Here is a 15,105-nt window from a genome sequence, read left to right as displayed (position 1 = left end):
GTGCTTGCCTGTCTGTTTGCAAAATAACTCCTGAACCACAGGGCGAATTTTATTGAAATCCTGCAAAATAACCATTGGATGCGTGTCTGCAAGTGATTAATTTCTAGACTCACACCAAATGAAGGTGGCCGCCACAGCCAATCAACCGTAGAAAACATAAAAATGGCTATAGCTCAGCCAGTTTTGTAGAAATTTAGCAAAATTTTGTATGGTAGTAGCTGAGAGTGATTCCCAACAGAAAGGTCGAGCACTAAAGGATTGCACAAGATCCTTGCTTAAAACCTTGGCATGCAAGGCAGCTGGCATGTATGCTGTACAGTCCTCCAAGAAATTTAAGTTTGTTTTATACTTTGTCTCCCCACTATTTATATCTAGATCTCTGCTATAGATTAGTAAAAAACACAAAACAAAACAAACAAAAGCTGAAAGGCCTCAACTTTAAGTCACTGGCCAACAGAGTTTAAATAAGCATGTACTGACATCATCGTCATGGCTTTACCTGCAAAACAGAAGACCAGCGAGCACATATTGATAAACAGAAACCTAAACGACTTATCGCCTTATTTTATGATAAAGACAGCTATAAATTTATTGTTAGGATGAGCTTTTTTCCAAACACAACCAAAAACCCACGACTTTTCCAGTCGACTTTTTACTGTGGAAGCTCAGCTGTTCGTTTCCACCAAACGCACGCCCCCGTCTTATTTGTCAATCGTGCCAAAACCACGAGGCCGAACAAGAACGTGACAGGAAGCGTCGACTGTCTCTGGGTGGCAGCTATACTTGGACACCCTGTAAACACGGTGGGTTTGATTGTGGCTCAGAACAGACGACTCGTTCTGCTGGACCGACACCAGAACACTAAATCCTACCTTCCTGTATAACCACTCCTGGGATAAAGCTCCTCAACGTGTCGTAGCAAACTGCAGAGCTGCCATCAGTCGAGTTAAGAGTCACACCACTGCTGCCGCGGAGCCAGAATACAGCTGGGAGTCATTCAGAAGAAGTTTGATTGGTGGGTAAAATGTAATAAAAATGAACAACATTACTAAAAACAACAACAGCATGTTTGCTCTGTTTAAAGCCCACAGGCCTCCTCTGGGTTTGAAGTCTTCATCAACTCCAAAAACCTCAGAGGCTCCAAATCAAAACTAGGGTTGAAAAGCTGCTTTTCCCCAGTGGGACCCATGGGCCAGAACCTTTTCTTCATTTTTAGTGATTATTTTCTGCCTCGCGTTCAACCGTCCAAGTATCTGGGCGGTGGCTGGTTCGTGGGGGAGACGGCGGCAGCAGTTTCTGCTCTGAGGTCACCGAAAATTCATCTGAAAGGTCAACTGTCCGCCATGGAAGAGAGAACAAACGTAAGAGATGATATTTTAGGCAGCAGCGCATTCTGGACAGGAGACCACCTCCTGGTTGTGACCACGCAGCTTTGAAATCTGATCCTCCGGCGCTTGCAGCGACCGTCCCTCTGGGCTGGCTCCACTTCCACCCATGCTGCTCCCGATGCAGACCGTGGAGAAGAACGTCAACACGGCTGGCAGTGATTTTCGGATTCGGGGACCTGGAGGGGAGTGGGGATTGGAGCAGGGGGCCACAGTCTCCCTTCTCAACCCCCCCTTCTCCTAACACATCCTGAGCAAACAGGACCCCTGCCCAGGCCTCAACCCATTCCATCAGTCAGACCTGAGGGAGAAACATTCCGACATCCCGGAAAAGAGGAGTCACATCTACGGCGGTTCTGGGAACACAAGAGAGCTAATGAAGTGCAGACTGAGTGAGCTGCAGCGTGGAACTGATGTAACCCCCCCCCCCCCCCCCTCCCCAAACAAAGACACAAAGACGTCCACAGCCCCAACTGATGGAAAAGATAAATAACGTTCTTTATACACGCATTCAGATCTTAAATAAATGTAAGCATGACATCTGACTTCCTTTTTTATGATTCAAGATGAAGAAAATAAAAGATGGGAGGACCTTCTCTTTTTTTTAAGACAGCTTACAGAAATAAGTACAAATGCCCCAATTATTTAGAAAACCTATGTTATAAAAGAACATTACAGTTTTAAAGTGGAAATACTGACCTTCTGTACCAACAAATTAATGTTTATTTGGTGCATGAAGAAGCTTATGATAGATTCTGAAGAAGTAGTTAATATTTTACTTAAATTAAAGGGCGATATCACACAAGCTCGAACACTTACAGTAAATTCCCACTTGCATTCCTCCTTTAACCTTACAGCACAGAGCTGCTGTTTGTGTGTGTAAATAAACACGGGTAGTAAAGTGGCCCTTCCAATAAAACCCAAACAGCACCTCCACATCACACTGCTCGCCCCACGTGCACTGACATTTGCTCCGAGCAGCACATGAGCAGATGTTTTCTCTCTTTTCAAAATGACTCGGACAGCTCGTAGATCCAAATGCACGCACCAGACCTCGGCAGGCAGATGTCAAAATGATTCCTTCTTTTTTGTCCTCCGCCAAAGAGGGGAGATTAGAAATACGCTGTCCGACCGTGCAAATTATAAGCGTGCCAACTTAAAAAATAAGTGACGTATCGACTTCCATTGTGCTGCGTGGCTACATCTAGGCGTAAGCAAAGTCTCTTTTCAAAAATTGGGTCACCACATCAAAATCCAAGATGGCTGCCACCATATATTTACATATGTTAACTCTGTGAGATGAATAACTTAAAAAATAAACAACATGCCGACTTTAATTTGGGTGTGTTGCTGCATCAAGGTGTAAAAAAATAAAATAAAATTGTTGAAAATTGGGCTGTCACATCAAAATCCAAGATGGCCACCGTCATATACGTGTGTAAACTGATCATCCCTATCATTTCAGGAAACTGCTTTCTATGCTTAAAACTATAAAGTATGAAAACTATGCTTTTATATTGCTTAAACGTATAGTTTCCTCAAATGATCGGGTGGCCCTTGGGGTGGCCAAAGTTTAATCTACAGGGGCCACGGTCACCATTCACCACCCCCTAGCACTGCCATTGCACCTGGTCATAGATGGAAATGTTCCCTCCACCTGCCAGGATCAGTCCCTCTGTACGGCCTCAAACAACCAAAAAAAAAAAAAGTTTTACTTGCATTCCCTGTTTCATTCCAGTCCAGACAAACACTCATCTCCAAAACTACACAACATTCATATTATCCAAATCCCTCAGTGAGGGGGGACATCAGCCTGTTTGGTTTGTTTGAATTTATTTTTTAAGTTGAAGCTCAAGAGGCTCACACAGTAACAAATTATTTACGTCCAGCGTTCAGAGAAGAACCTGCCAAAGGACACTCAGCTGTAGCCGAAGTTTAGGCACCAATAACTGGACGCCAGAGTTATTTTCTAACGGCTATAAAAAGACACGGAGGAACGAGCCGGGGGTTTACAGTTCAACACAGCTGCATCCTGGAAGGCTGTGCGGGGCCAGCGGACTGACAGCACCGCTCCTGAGAGCGTGCTGCGGACAAAAAATAGTCGACTGGAGTCTCATTACAACTCATGGTTGATAACTACTGTCAGTTGTGTACTTCAGCTTGAGAGAGTTTTTTTTTAAAGTATCTATAAATCACATTCGGCCTTCTGGCAGCTGAACGCCTTTATGTGGAAAACAGACTATTGGAGGACCACAGAGAGGATGAAAAATGTGGATCAGCCACCTTGACGTCACTCATCGGTTTGTGGACTACTGTTTGGAAGCGCAGACTTTAATTTTCTCTATATTTGTATGAAGGTTTTTTAAAACGTTGTAAAAAGTGGAGTGGAGTTTCCCTGAGAACTGAAGCTCATCTGGTCGCTACTTTTCATTGAACCCTTGGTCCAATCATGACTACTACTGTATTTTCCGCCGTACATGTCACACTGCCATATAAGTTGCATCAGTCCAAATACATCTAATAAAATGGGAAAAAGTAAATACGTTGTTTCGCCATATAAGTCCATCTATTATGCGTCACAGCTGACGGATGCGTTTGTTAAGCGTCGCTGCTGACAACATGGAAATGTGGGCCGGTGTTGTGAAACAGATCGACTGCCAAATGGCGGCCGCGGGAGCGTGCACGGGAGGACTTTAACAAGATTAACACAAAAACAATTCTCTGTTTGCTTAAAATTATTGTAAATGTGTGTCTCAATTTATCCATCCATCCATTTTCTTTACCCGTTTATTCCATTTTGGGTCACGGGGGTCGCTGGTGCCCATGTCCAGCAATCACTGTGCGAGGGGCGGGGTACACCCTGGACGGGTCGCAAGTCCATCACAGGGCCACATAGACACACGAGACAAACAACCATTCACTCTCTCACTCACACCTAGGGACAATTTAGAGTTACCAATCAGCCTAACATGCATGTTTTTGGTCTGTGGGAGGAAACCGGAGTACCCGGAGAAAACCCACGCATGCACGGAGAGAACATGCAAACTCCACCCAGAAAGGCCCCTGGACCGGGGTTTGAACCAGGGACCTGCTCGCTGAGAGGCAGCAGCTCTACCAGTTGCGCCACCGTGCTGCCCGTGTCTCAATTGAACTTTTCCTTAATAAATGCACTTTGACGGTCACATCAGCTGTATGTCAAAAATCAATTTGCGGAAGCGGGAGTGCGCAGAGGGACGACTCGATGTGGATTTCTTTGAAATTTAACAAGATAAGCACCTAAAAACAATTATTTGTTTGCAAAATGAAACTGATTTGACAGTTGTTCCAGGTGACAGTCTATGGCAAGTCGATTGTGTAACTAATATTCATTTTTATCTATTACAGGACACAACGGCATGCCATACTACTCGAGTGCCATCTAGCGGCTGAAAATGGTAGTATTCAATATTTTTAATGTCCGAATGAATGAGAACAGTCGTATCTCAGCCAAAAATTGGTTTATAAATATTGGAAACAAAACATAAATAAGTCACTTCGGCCTATAAGTCGTAGGGCATGTAAATTATGTAAAAAAACTGTGACTTATAGGCCGTAGAATACGGTAGTCTTCATTGAATTTTAGAGCGATTTAAGCATAGGTTTGCTCACTATTACCATTTATGACTTCATCTATTTCATATAATCTTGAGTATGTCTGCATGATCATGTTTGTTTGTCGTGCACTTTAACGAGCATGTGGCTTGATGTTTACACTGTTTTACCAACTGAAACATGTCATTGGCTGCACAAAATATTTCATTTATTTTGTTGTTTGGAACGTGGAAAAGCACAACAAAAATATCAATTAATTCATGTTTCTGTAATAATTTCCAATGAGCATTTGTTTATCCCAGTGTGTGTTGTGTTCATTAGCATTAGCAGCCAAATATACGCACACAGAAGCCAAATGCATGAGTAATCTCTGCTGCTTGTTTGATGACAAACTGTCACATATTTGCAACATTTTTACACGTTGCTTGATTAACATGTTGTTGTTTTTTTGGTGATAATCATTTGAAGCTTTTTAATGGCTGTTTTTGCTTCCATTGCTGCCGATAATATAGCAAACATGAAAGAAACAAATGGTTTTGTTACAATTATGTCTAAAACTTATTAGCAAAAATATTGTTTCATAGCACATAAACTAAAAAAAATTAAAAGATAAACTAATTGAATCCCCATAAACACACACACTGTTGACTTCCATTCGTTTTTGTAGTCTAACTCAGACCATTACCAGTAAAAACGCAACCCAAACTCCAAAATACACCAGATTAAGACCGAGCTTTGGTCCCCATAAGGTCTACTGGTTCTGGCGAGGTCAATTTTATACCTAAACCGGCTCCACAAACAGCAAAAACCAGTACAAAACCAGTGTAATTATCTTTGATGCTCTTTTTAAAATTGCTTTTTTACTCAAACGTTCCTAACAATATGGCTGTTTTTTGCTCTTTTAAAAGATGGTCTTGCACTATTTTATGACTTTATGTTTGGCATAAAATTGCCATAGAAAGGCTGGGTATGAAATTTGTGAAAACACAAACGCTGTAGATTCCCTTACGTTAATCCCAATTACAAACACGATTTCCAGAAAGGTTGGTTAAGCGGCAGAGCTGGAGAATTTGCACAGTGACTTGAAATAAAAGCCTTATAAGTGAAGCGCAGCTGCAGCAAATTAAAACATACTTGACTGCAACACAAAAGACTGGAGCTGAGGGTTTGTAGGTGCCATCTGCACGCTTAGAAAGTAATCAGAAATCGATACTGGTCCCGTTAGCTGCTGGGTCTTGTTCTGTCTGATCCCTCCTCCCTCCTGTCAGGAGTCTTTATCAATGGGGGATGAATAATTAAGGTATCCTCAACACTGCTCAGCACCTGTCCTTGAACCCCTCCTGCTATCAAACAGCACATAATCACAGCAGGGGCCCCAATAAACCACAGGAATGCGTCTCAACCCGGCTCGCCGATGGACTCTGTACAGTGAGACTAAACACAGTGACTCAGAGTGAGGACGGGATCTGTTTTCCATCGTGAGGGAGTCCAAACTGGGATGGCAAACCATTCTTTGGAGTTTGCGGTCTCAAGGTTTTCGCGTTCCTCCCGTCATCCTTTCTCTGGAATTTGTGCAAATGCCACAGACCTCCTTCCTCTTGTTTACTGAACACAACCAGGACTCGCAGTCAGGTGTAGCCTCGTCCGGTGGAGAAAAGCACCTAAAAACAAACATTTTACCGTCTTCCATCAGTCTTACCAGCCATTCAGCTCCAGCTCCAGCAGCGACTGGGTCTTCTCTGAATTACACTGCAAACACCACATGCTGGCCAGCGCTCACTAGGTGATGTAGTCCAAACATTAGAGGGTCCCCTCGCCGGTGCTCATATTGCCTAAAAGCTTCCTCTGACAGACAGATACATCTCAAAACGACCATCTGCTGCAGCGTCTCTGCTTCTCGCCAAGGTTCCCATTCCTCTGAACGCAGCTTCCTACGGAGCACGTCAGAGTTGAGTGGCAGTCTGTAATCCCTGACAGACAAACAGAGCTCTCTCTTTTTGTATTTTCTTCCTCCCTGTCCTCTGTGCCGGGCTGGTAGGAGTTTAAAGGGGGGGTGGAGGCTCTGGAATCGGTGGAGTGCGAGTTTCTGCCAGGCCCTGAGCAGTATGGAAGGAGGGCGGGGAGCAGGGAAAAGGGGGGTGTGAAAGCACGGTGGGCTTGTAGCTGAGCAGGATTTGTAAAAAAAATACCTCTTGGACGTCCAGAACCGTGCAGGAAAGAGCCGTGCAAACAGTCAAGGCTGCTGCCGGAGAAGCTGAATAGTACGTTACATGAAATGGAAACCAAAGAGCAAATACAAGAGATGAGGAAAAGTGTTGAAACATAGGAGATAAGGAAGGTGGGGAAAGAGTACAGAGGATGAGCTTTTTGGTACAGAGGAAATCCAGATAAAGGGGAAAAGGTGGAGTATGAGGACACGAGGGCAAAAGTGGTTCAAGGAAACAACATTAAAGATTTAAACTTGCTGAGATGGTAAAAGCAAACAACCTTTCAGACCTTGATTTTTTAAAACGTGCAGTAAGAAAATAAAAGCATTTCCGTTCACATTTCTCTATCCCCTCTAAGGTCTGAGACCCAGACATACATCAGAGCCTGAACTGACAGCGTCTTGATGCTGGACTTTACAAGCCACAGACTAATCACCCCTCTGAGACAAGGGGGTTGGGGTAAACTGGCCCCAAGTCAGAAGTATTTTCTATGTAATGACAACGGGCACAGGAAACAGTGGAGAATGACTCCCACATGGAGCCAGTTTACAGGCATCCTAATCATCCAAACACTCACATACACAAGGTCTACTGGAGATTCTTCTAATTAGAGGCCCGAAGCGCTGAAATGATCACCTCCTCCTCACCGTTTTCATCAAAGGCTTCAAATGAAAGGTGCAGGATTAGAGGCAAAACAACCTTTTAACAGGCGTTTTGACAAGTGACCAGCAAAGAGAGACTAAAGCTGAACGATTACGTGCAGACAGGCGGACGGACAGTCCTGACCAGCTGATCTATTTCAGTTTGGAGACCTTGGCCTTACTCTGGTGACTACAGCTGCTAACACCTCAGGAAGGTGCAGATATTTGACTCAACTTACACACTGCACCAAAATCACACAACCGCTCATCTCCCACTGGAAACCAAGCATGGGGCGAAAAACAGGCAATGAAAGAAAATTAGGATCTTCAATTCAGTTCAGTTCAAGTTGTCTCAGGGCACTGAACAGAAACATTCATATATATAAAAAAATAATTTAACATTATTTATCTGAGGAGCAGACTGCTTTGAGTTTAACTCCATCGCAGAACTCTCATCTTGAGCAAACACGAAAGCGACAGTGGAAAGGAAAAATTCCCTCATGAAGAAGAAACCTTTAGCAGAAACAGACTCAGGACAAGCGTCCACCTGCTTCAACCGGACGGGTTTGAGAGGAACAGATACACAATGGCAGGTCAAGAATCACGTTAAGATAGAAATAGTATCAAATGAAAACTATTCAATTTTAACAATTCTTTTAAGGAAATTGAGGTCAATTTGTCCTCCAGTAGTCTATAGCAGTATAACAAGCCAACCCTAACTATAGGATTTATCTAAAAGGAAAGTCTTAAACCCAGTCTTAAAACTGGACAATGTGTCAGCCTCATGGACAGAAACTGGAAGTTGGTTTCACAAGAGAGGAGCCTGAGAACTGAAAGATCTGCCTCACATTCTGCTTTTAGAAACTCTAAGGACCACGAGTAAACCTGCAGTCTGAAGCAAAGCACTCTGTTAGGAAAATATGGAACAATAAGATCTGTAATATAAGATGGAGCTAGGTTGTTGAGAGCTTTGTAGGTTAGAAGTAAGATTCTGAATTCTATTCTGGATTTGACAGGGAGCCAGTGGAGAGAAGCTAAAACTGGAGAGATATGATCTCCTACTAACTCCAGTTAAAACTCTGGCAGCAGCATTTTGTATTAACTAAAGACTTTTTAAAGTAGTATTTGGACACCCAGATAACAAACCATTGCAAACTTCCTTTATTAAAACCGGGACTCCAATTGTTTGATCATTTTTGTTCCATTTCACCCAACAAGCAGAAACAGGGGCAGGCTTTTAATTTGGAAATGCCTGCATGATATGAGGTATTTGTTCCAGAGCATGCTTTGTTTGGCAGAAATGTATTTTTGAAAGTGATATGAAGTAATACTGTGATCTTATATTGAATACAAAGCGTGTGATGATAAACCCCCACAACTGTTTCAAGTCTTTATAAACTTTGTAGGCCTATGTAACTCTTTCTGTGGGCCTGCCTCCCTGTCTCACTTCCTCTTCTAGGGTTACGATCCAGTCTCGCTGCCCTGTCTGGTGAGGGCCCACTCCAGCCCCAGATCCAGAGTCCTGCCGCTCCAGCATGATGTCATTGAGAATTCCAGGCAGAGGCCCACTCTGCTCATAAAAAACCATTTATTCAGCTCGACATATGGTCTTTCTGCATTTCAGTTCCTTCTCCTTCAACACCGCCTTCAGTTCCAATGCCCCCCCCCCCCATTCTTTTCATTGTCATTCTTGTTGTAAAGAAAGTTAAATACATTACACATGGGGTTAAGGACACAGAGGCATGCACGGGTCAGATGCATGTGACTACACTGCTTTATCTGATGGATTCCTACAAATGTGCGACCTGAATAGTATCAGGGAAGCAAAAAAAAAAAAAAAAAGCTCCTGGAAAGTTGGTCACAAGATTTTGGAGCGGCGCTTTCTGTCTACGTTACATCATGTGTCGATTCTTTTTATCTGCTCGTTTCTGCTGGATGTTGCACGACGGAGGCCCGCGCTAAGAAATGGAAAAAATGAAATGAAAACTCAGCCCTCGCCAAGTCTGGAAACAATTAGAACGGGCTGATGTCATAGTTTGATACAAGAGCGTACTAAATGAGATGTAGTGGCCCGCGAGGGTTTGTGAACACAGAGGACTTTGTATGGAAGGAGGGGAGCAGAAGAAACACATTTCTCCTGTAAATTCTCAGGAACAAAGAATGAACAAAGATCTGGCAGCAGATGTATAAATAGAGCTGAAATAGGAGTAATTAAAGGATATGTTGCCTCTGCTCATCACATCCTGGCAGCAAAGCTGGACCAGATGTGTTGACTGTGGGATCCTTTGGGAACGATCAAGGATTATCAGAGGCGAGTGAAGTCTGAGAGGATTTTCTCTTTCCACCATGTTTGTACGTCTCTACAGAAAGTAGTAATAAGTAATCCCACTCTGGCCAGAAATAATCTGCTTGTACCACTGTGTAAAACTTGAAGGTTGAACTGGACACGATGAGTACAACATTATTCCAAAACAAGGGTATGTGTTTTATGCTATGCTACATTTATCTTTATATTATTATTCTATTATCTTTATATTCTTCTGCAGCCAACAACACAGAGAGCCACAGAGCGACACACAAAACAACACGTACGTAACTAAACGCTGAGAATAAACATGCTGGATGAGGATTTCTGAAGCAGCAGTTAGAAATTAGGAAGTACACTTAATAACCACAGCATTCTTTTATTGTTCAGAGCATAGTGAGAAGATTGATACCATACATGTTTGTGTGCAGTTTGTGTGATGCTAGTTTCCATTTACCCCAATATAGTTTCTGCTTTAAAGCAAATACAATCGAAGCCTATCTCCATTCAGATCAGGCACTGAAATGTTTAAATCTTAAATACAGTACATACTGCACACCGGAATAAAAAAATAAAAAAATAAGCAAAAATGTGCCAATGTGTTTTGTTATTGGTAGACACCATCCCTTTCTCTTACACGTTACATGCTAAGCTAGGTTAACTGTATTTTTTACATCATTAAGGTATTGAAAGTGATTTAATATGAAGTATTTCAGAGCAATAAACAAATGAGAGCAGCTTTAAATTTTTTTTTATTTTTTTTTGCATTACATCTTTACATTCGTGTTTAGCATTTAAATAAAACAGATTTTGGCAGATGGTTAGCAGTGGTGGGCACAGCTAACCAAAACGTTAGCTTCGCTAACCCACATTTGGCTAACTAAAAATTAATTTTGTTAACGCTAAACTGATAACAGGTAAAATAAATTAATGGAAGCTAATGCTAAACCGCTAACCACTCAGACGACTGTCACCCAGTCTGCGTCACAAGTCTTTAACTGTGTCCCAGTTCAGCGGCCGCAGCCTTCAAATGACCCTGCCTACTCGATCGACTGTCTCCTTCCAGTTGAAGCTGCGTCGACCAATCACGTCTTGTCACGTGTACACGTAAGCCAATAGCATGTTGAACGGACTCTTTGAGACACGCCCACAACAGACAAGAACAAGGTTGAGAATTTTGTTAGTGGACTTAAAAGTTGGCGAAACCTAATTGAGCAGAAGCTAATTCTGCTAACGCTTTCCAAAGTTAGAGAAAACGCTAATCTGCTAAACAAAATATTTGTTCCGCTATTAGCTGTTAGTGGGTTATGTAACTGTGCCCACCCTGCCAGCTATACCTTTGTTGTTTTAGGCTAAACTACGCTAATTGTCTAAAAAAAAATCTTTAAAGAGCAGCTTTATTCAAGCTTTTGTCCACTAATGTTTTTGGTTTGTATTGACACTGATAGATTTGTTTTACTCTTTTTAGATTTTGACACTAACTAGCTATTTGTTTCTTCATTGAGGCTTTATGCTAAGTTATGCTGTTTTCTTGCTATAGTATGGCATTTAGTGAGATTTGATACATATTTCAAACCAACAACAAAAATTAACATTGCAATTGTAACTTTTAACACTTTCATTGATAATAATTAGTATATTTTGACAAGCTCGTTTTCCTACATGCAGTTTAATGCTAAACTGTGCTAAGTGTCTTTTGACTCTACTAAAAGGATTTGCTACAGATTTCAGCTCCAAGGTTAACAGAGCAGATTTAATCAAATCATTGTATAGCATATTTTTTATTTTGTAACTGATTTTTTTTTTTTTTTACACTGTTAAAAGTTTTTCTTTCTTTTTTGTTTTTCAGATTTTGTTGCACGCTAATGGCATTTCTAGCATTTGCAGTTTTAGGCAAAGCTTTCCTGTTTTCTGATCGTAGCATGGCTTTCAGGAAGATGTGATATTTATTCAGGAGCAAAAATTTACCTGAGCAGTTTTTAACCCTTTTTTTTTAAATAAATTAATTGTAATAATACATGTGCTGAAACGCAGTTATTGTAAAAGACTACTAAAAATAATGTTAATCCTTAGTAGTCTAATATTATACTGTTTTAACAAAACACGTCTTTTGAACCTTTTGCTCACATTAAACTCTAATGGCTTTAAACCAGTGAAAACTAAGAAGTCCAGTAAACAAACAAACCAAGTACACTGTTGCGTTACATACAGTGTGTCAAATGCAAGGCCCGTGGGCCAAATATGGTCCTTGTTAACATCTTATTTGGCCCCTCAAGACAAAATATTTTAAATGTAAAATATTTTCTTTGTTCTCATTTTGCTTAAAAAAAACTGAGCATGCTTGAGTTAGTGCAGATTTTTCATGACAGATGGCTTACATCTCTGAAGCCAAGATGGGGTAGTGGTAGATCAGCCAACTCGGGACCCGAAAGTCCCAGGCTCGATCTCCAGCCATTCCCACATGTCGTGGTGTCTCTGAGCAAGACACCTAATCCCTAATTGCTCCCTGGGCGCCTACATAGCTGCTCACTGCTCCACCTGGGTGTATCCAAGGTGCGATGGGTTAAATGCAGAGAACTAATTTAGCCATTGTATGGAACAAAGAATGATGATAACACATAGCACTTTACTTACTTACTTACTTTGAAGCAGGTCAGGGAGGAGGTCCTGCCCCAAGTGCAGGAGTTTAAGTATCTTGGGGTCTTGTTCACGAATGAGGGAAAAATGGAGCGTGAGATCGATAGGCGGATAGTTGCAGCGTCTGCAGTGAAGCGGGCGCTGTACAGGTCTGTCGTGGTGAAGAGAGAGCTGAGTCAAAAGGCGAAGCTCTCAATTTACCGGTCGATCTACGTTCCCACCCTCATCTATGGTCACGAGCTTTGGGTTGTGACCGAAAGAACGAGATCACGGATACAAGCAGCCAAAATGAGTTTTCTCCGCAGGGTGTCTGGGCTCTCCCTTAGAGATAGGGTGAGGAGCTCGATCATCCGGGAGGGACTCAGAGTAGAGCCGCTGCTTCTCCACATCGAGAGGAGCCAGTTGAGGTGGCTCGGGCATCTGTTAGGATGCCTCCTGGACGCCTCCCTGGTGAGGTGTTCCGGACATGTCCCACTGGGAGGAGAACCAGAGGAAGACCCAGGACATGCTGGAGGGACTATGTTTTCTCGGCTGGCCTGGGAACGCCTTGGGATTCCCCTGGAGGAGCCTGGACCAAGTGGCTGGGGAGAGGGAAGTCTAGGCCTCCCTACTTAGGCTGCTACCCCAGCGACCCAACCCCGAATAAGCGGAAGAAAATGGATGGATGGATGGACTTACTTTGAAGCCAGAAAAAGGTTGTATTTTTCAGTTATCTCTGATTTTGACGTGGAAAGGCAACAGAGAACATCAGACGGGACCGATTAAACTCCTGTTGATGCACCTGCAACCAGGAAAAGATGTTGGCTACTGGACTTCAGTTAATGCATCCACTGAAATTGGCCTGTGGCTTGGATTAAGTTTCTAAGTCTGGCCTCCTTTTGTTACCGAGTTTGACACCCCAGCTGAGATTTTGCATGTTTTATTTTGTGTTTTTATTGATGGGTTTTTTCTGGTTTCCTCTCACATTCCAATGTCAAGCCCAGGTGAAGATTCTGAACCGCTCTAAAGTAAAAATGTGGGCAACTGCTGAGCAGTTTTTCAGAATTTCTTTGCATTTTTTTAAACGACGGAGTGGGCAGAAAAATGGCCAGAAGTGAATAACACCGTTCTCAGTGAAAACCAAGCAAGCAAAATCAACCGTGTACTTTAAAACTCAAGCACTTGTTTGTGTTCTCCCTGAGACTGTGCTTCTTTAAAAACTGAACTTCAGAGCTGCACGTCCATGCCTCATACTCAGTTTTTCTCTCGCATATTAACATTCTAACAAAGCTCATACAGTATGTTGTTTAATGTTGCCGTTCTCAGAAATAAATCATGCTCGACCATTTATCGTATTTTCAGCTACACCAAGCCGAGGCTGTTTTTTTTGTATTTCTCAAAAGCTCTTCTCAGTAGCCCCACCCCAGCATAAAAAATAAAAATACAGAACCTCACACTTCTTTCCTGCTAAAAATAGCACCATGTGAGGCGACACGCTCTGGTAAACACTGGGAGGTAGCTGTGAAGAACACGACAAATAATACACCTTCACACAATAGAAGAGCCACTGAACGCCCCGCTGATTTCATCTTATCTGCTCCTTTGTGGCACATCCATGTGAAGCGGACTTTTTTCTGACTCTGGGAAATTTTGAGGTCAAATGGAAACAAAGAAGAAAAAAATAGATTTTGGACAGTTTCTGCTATCGAGCTCAGAGCAGCCACAGCTACTCAAGGTGACAAAGGCCATAGAAAAAGGCCACTTATACCCACATAGTGGGTATAAATACTCAGCGGTCATGATGACCAAAGCAGCCTGTTGCCAGACAGACAGGATGACAAAACTGAGCCCTTACACATGCTGGGACACAGTCCAGAGCGGGCTCTCAGTGTCACATCGCCTCTCTCTGGTTTTAAATGAGACTACATGCTCCCCTGATGATGTGCAGCAGAGCAGTGATGTCATTCAAAATGACCAAGGTCAGCTTTTTATTTATTTTTTTTTATTCGTAGTGGGTGTAGCTGAGTTACCAGGATGGAACAAACTAGTTTTTTCTGGTTATGATCTAATTGTGGCAGCAGCAAACTCGCACCCGTCAAGTTACATGGCACAACAGGTCAGGAAAATAAGGCGCAGTAAAAATGTTTACATCCATAATATTGCAGATTATACATACGGTAACTTTGCAGAGTGCCACATAAATATTTATTAGACTAGGAACGCAAACACACAAACACTACAAAACAAAAGTATTAAAGCGTATTTCTAATGTCCTCGTCTGCTGACAATGATTTTAAAGGCCCTGAACAGTCCTAAAGTTTCTGCTTTTCTGCCTAAAGACACCACGGAGGCCTGTAGAT

The 15,105-nt window shown here is 42.4% G+C and overlaps 1 protein-coding gene across 5 annotated transcripts in view; it reads right to left on the bottom strand.

The window, feature by feature from the left end:
* LOC119417509 (IQ motif and SEC7 domain-containing protein 1) overlaps nucleotides 1–15,105 on the bottom strand; it is a 121,031-nt gene that overhangs the window by 16,311 nt on the left and 89,615 nt on the right. The window contains exon 1 of one of the 5 annotated variants that reach the window (XM_037684725.1): nucleotides 6,676–7,068. The exons of the other annotated variants lie outside the window; for them this stretch is intronic. Within the exon in view, the coding sequence (XP_037540653.1) occupies nucleotides 6,676–6,740 (65 nt within the window). The 5' untranslated portion in view covers nucleotides 6,741–7,068. Of the gene's footprint in view, nucleotides 1–6,675; nucleotides 7,069–15,105 lie in introns of those variants that run through there. 5 annotated transcript variants of the gene reach the window in all.

The sequence above is a fragment of the Nematolebias whitei genome, chromosome 11 (assembly GCF_014905685.2).
Source record: "Nematolebias whitei isolate Nwh7 chromosome 11, NemWhi1, whole genome shotgun sequence".
NCBI lineage: Eukaryota > Metazoa > Chordata > Actinopteri > Cyprinodontiformes > Rivulidae > Nematolebias > Nematolebias whitei.
This window is presented reverse-complemented; position numbering and strand designations above follow the sequence as displayed.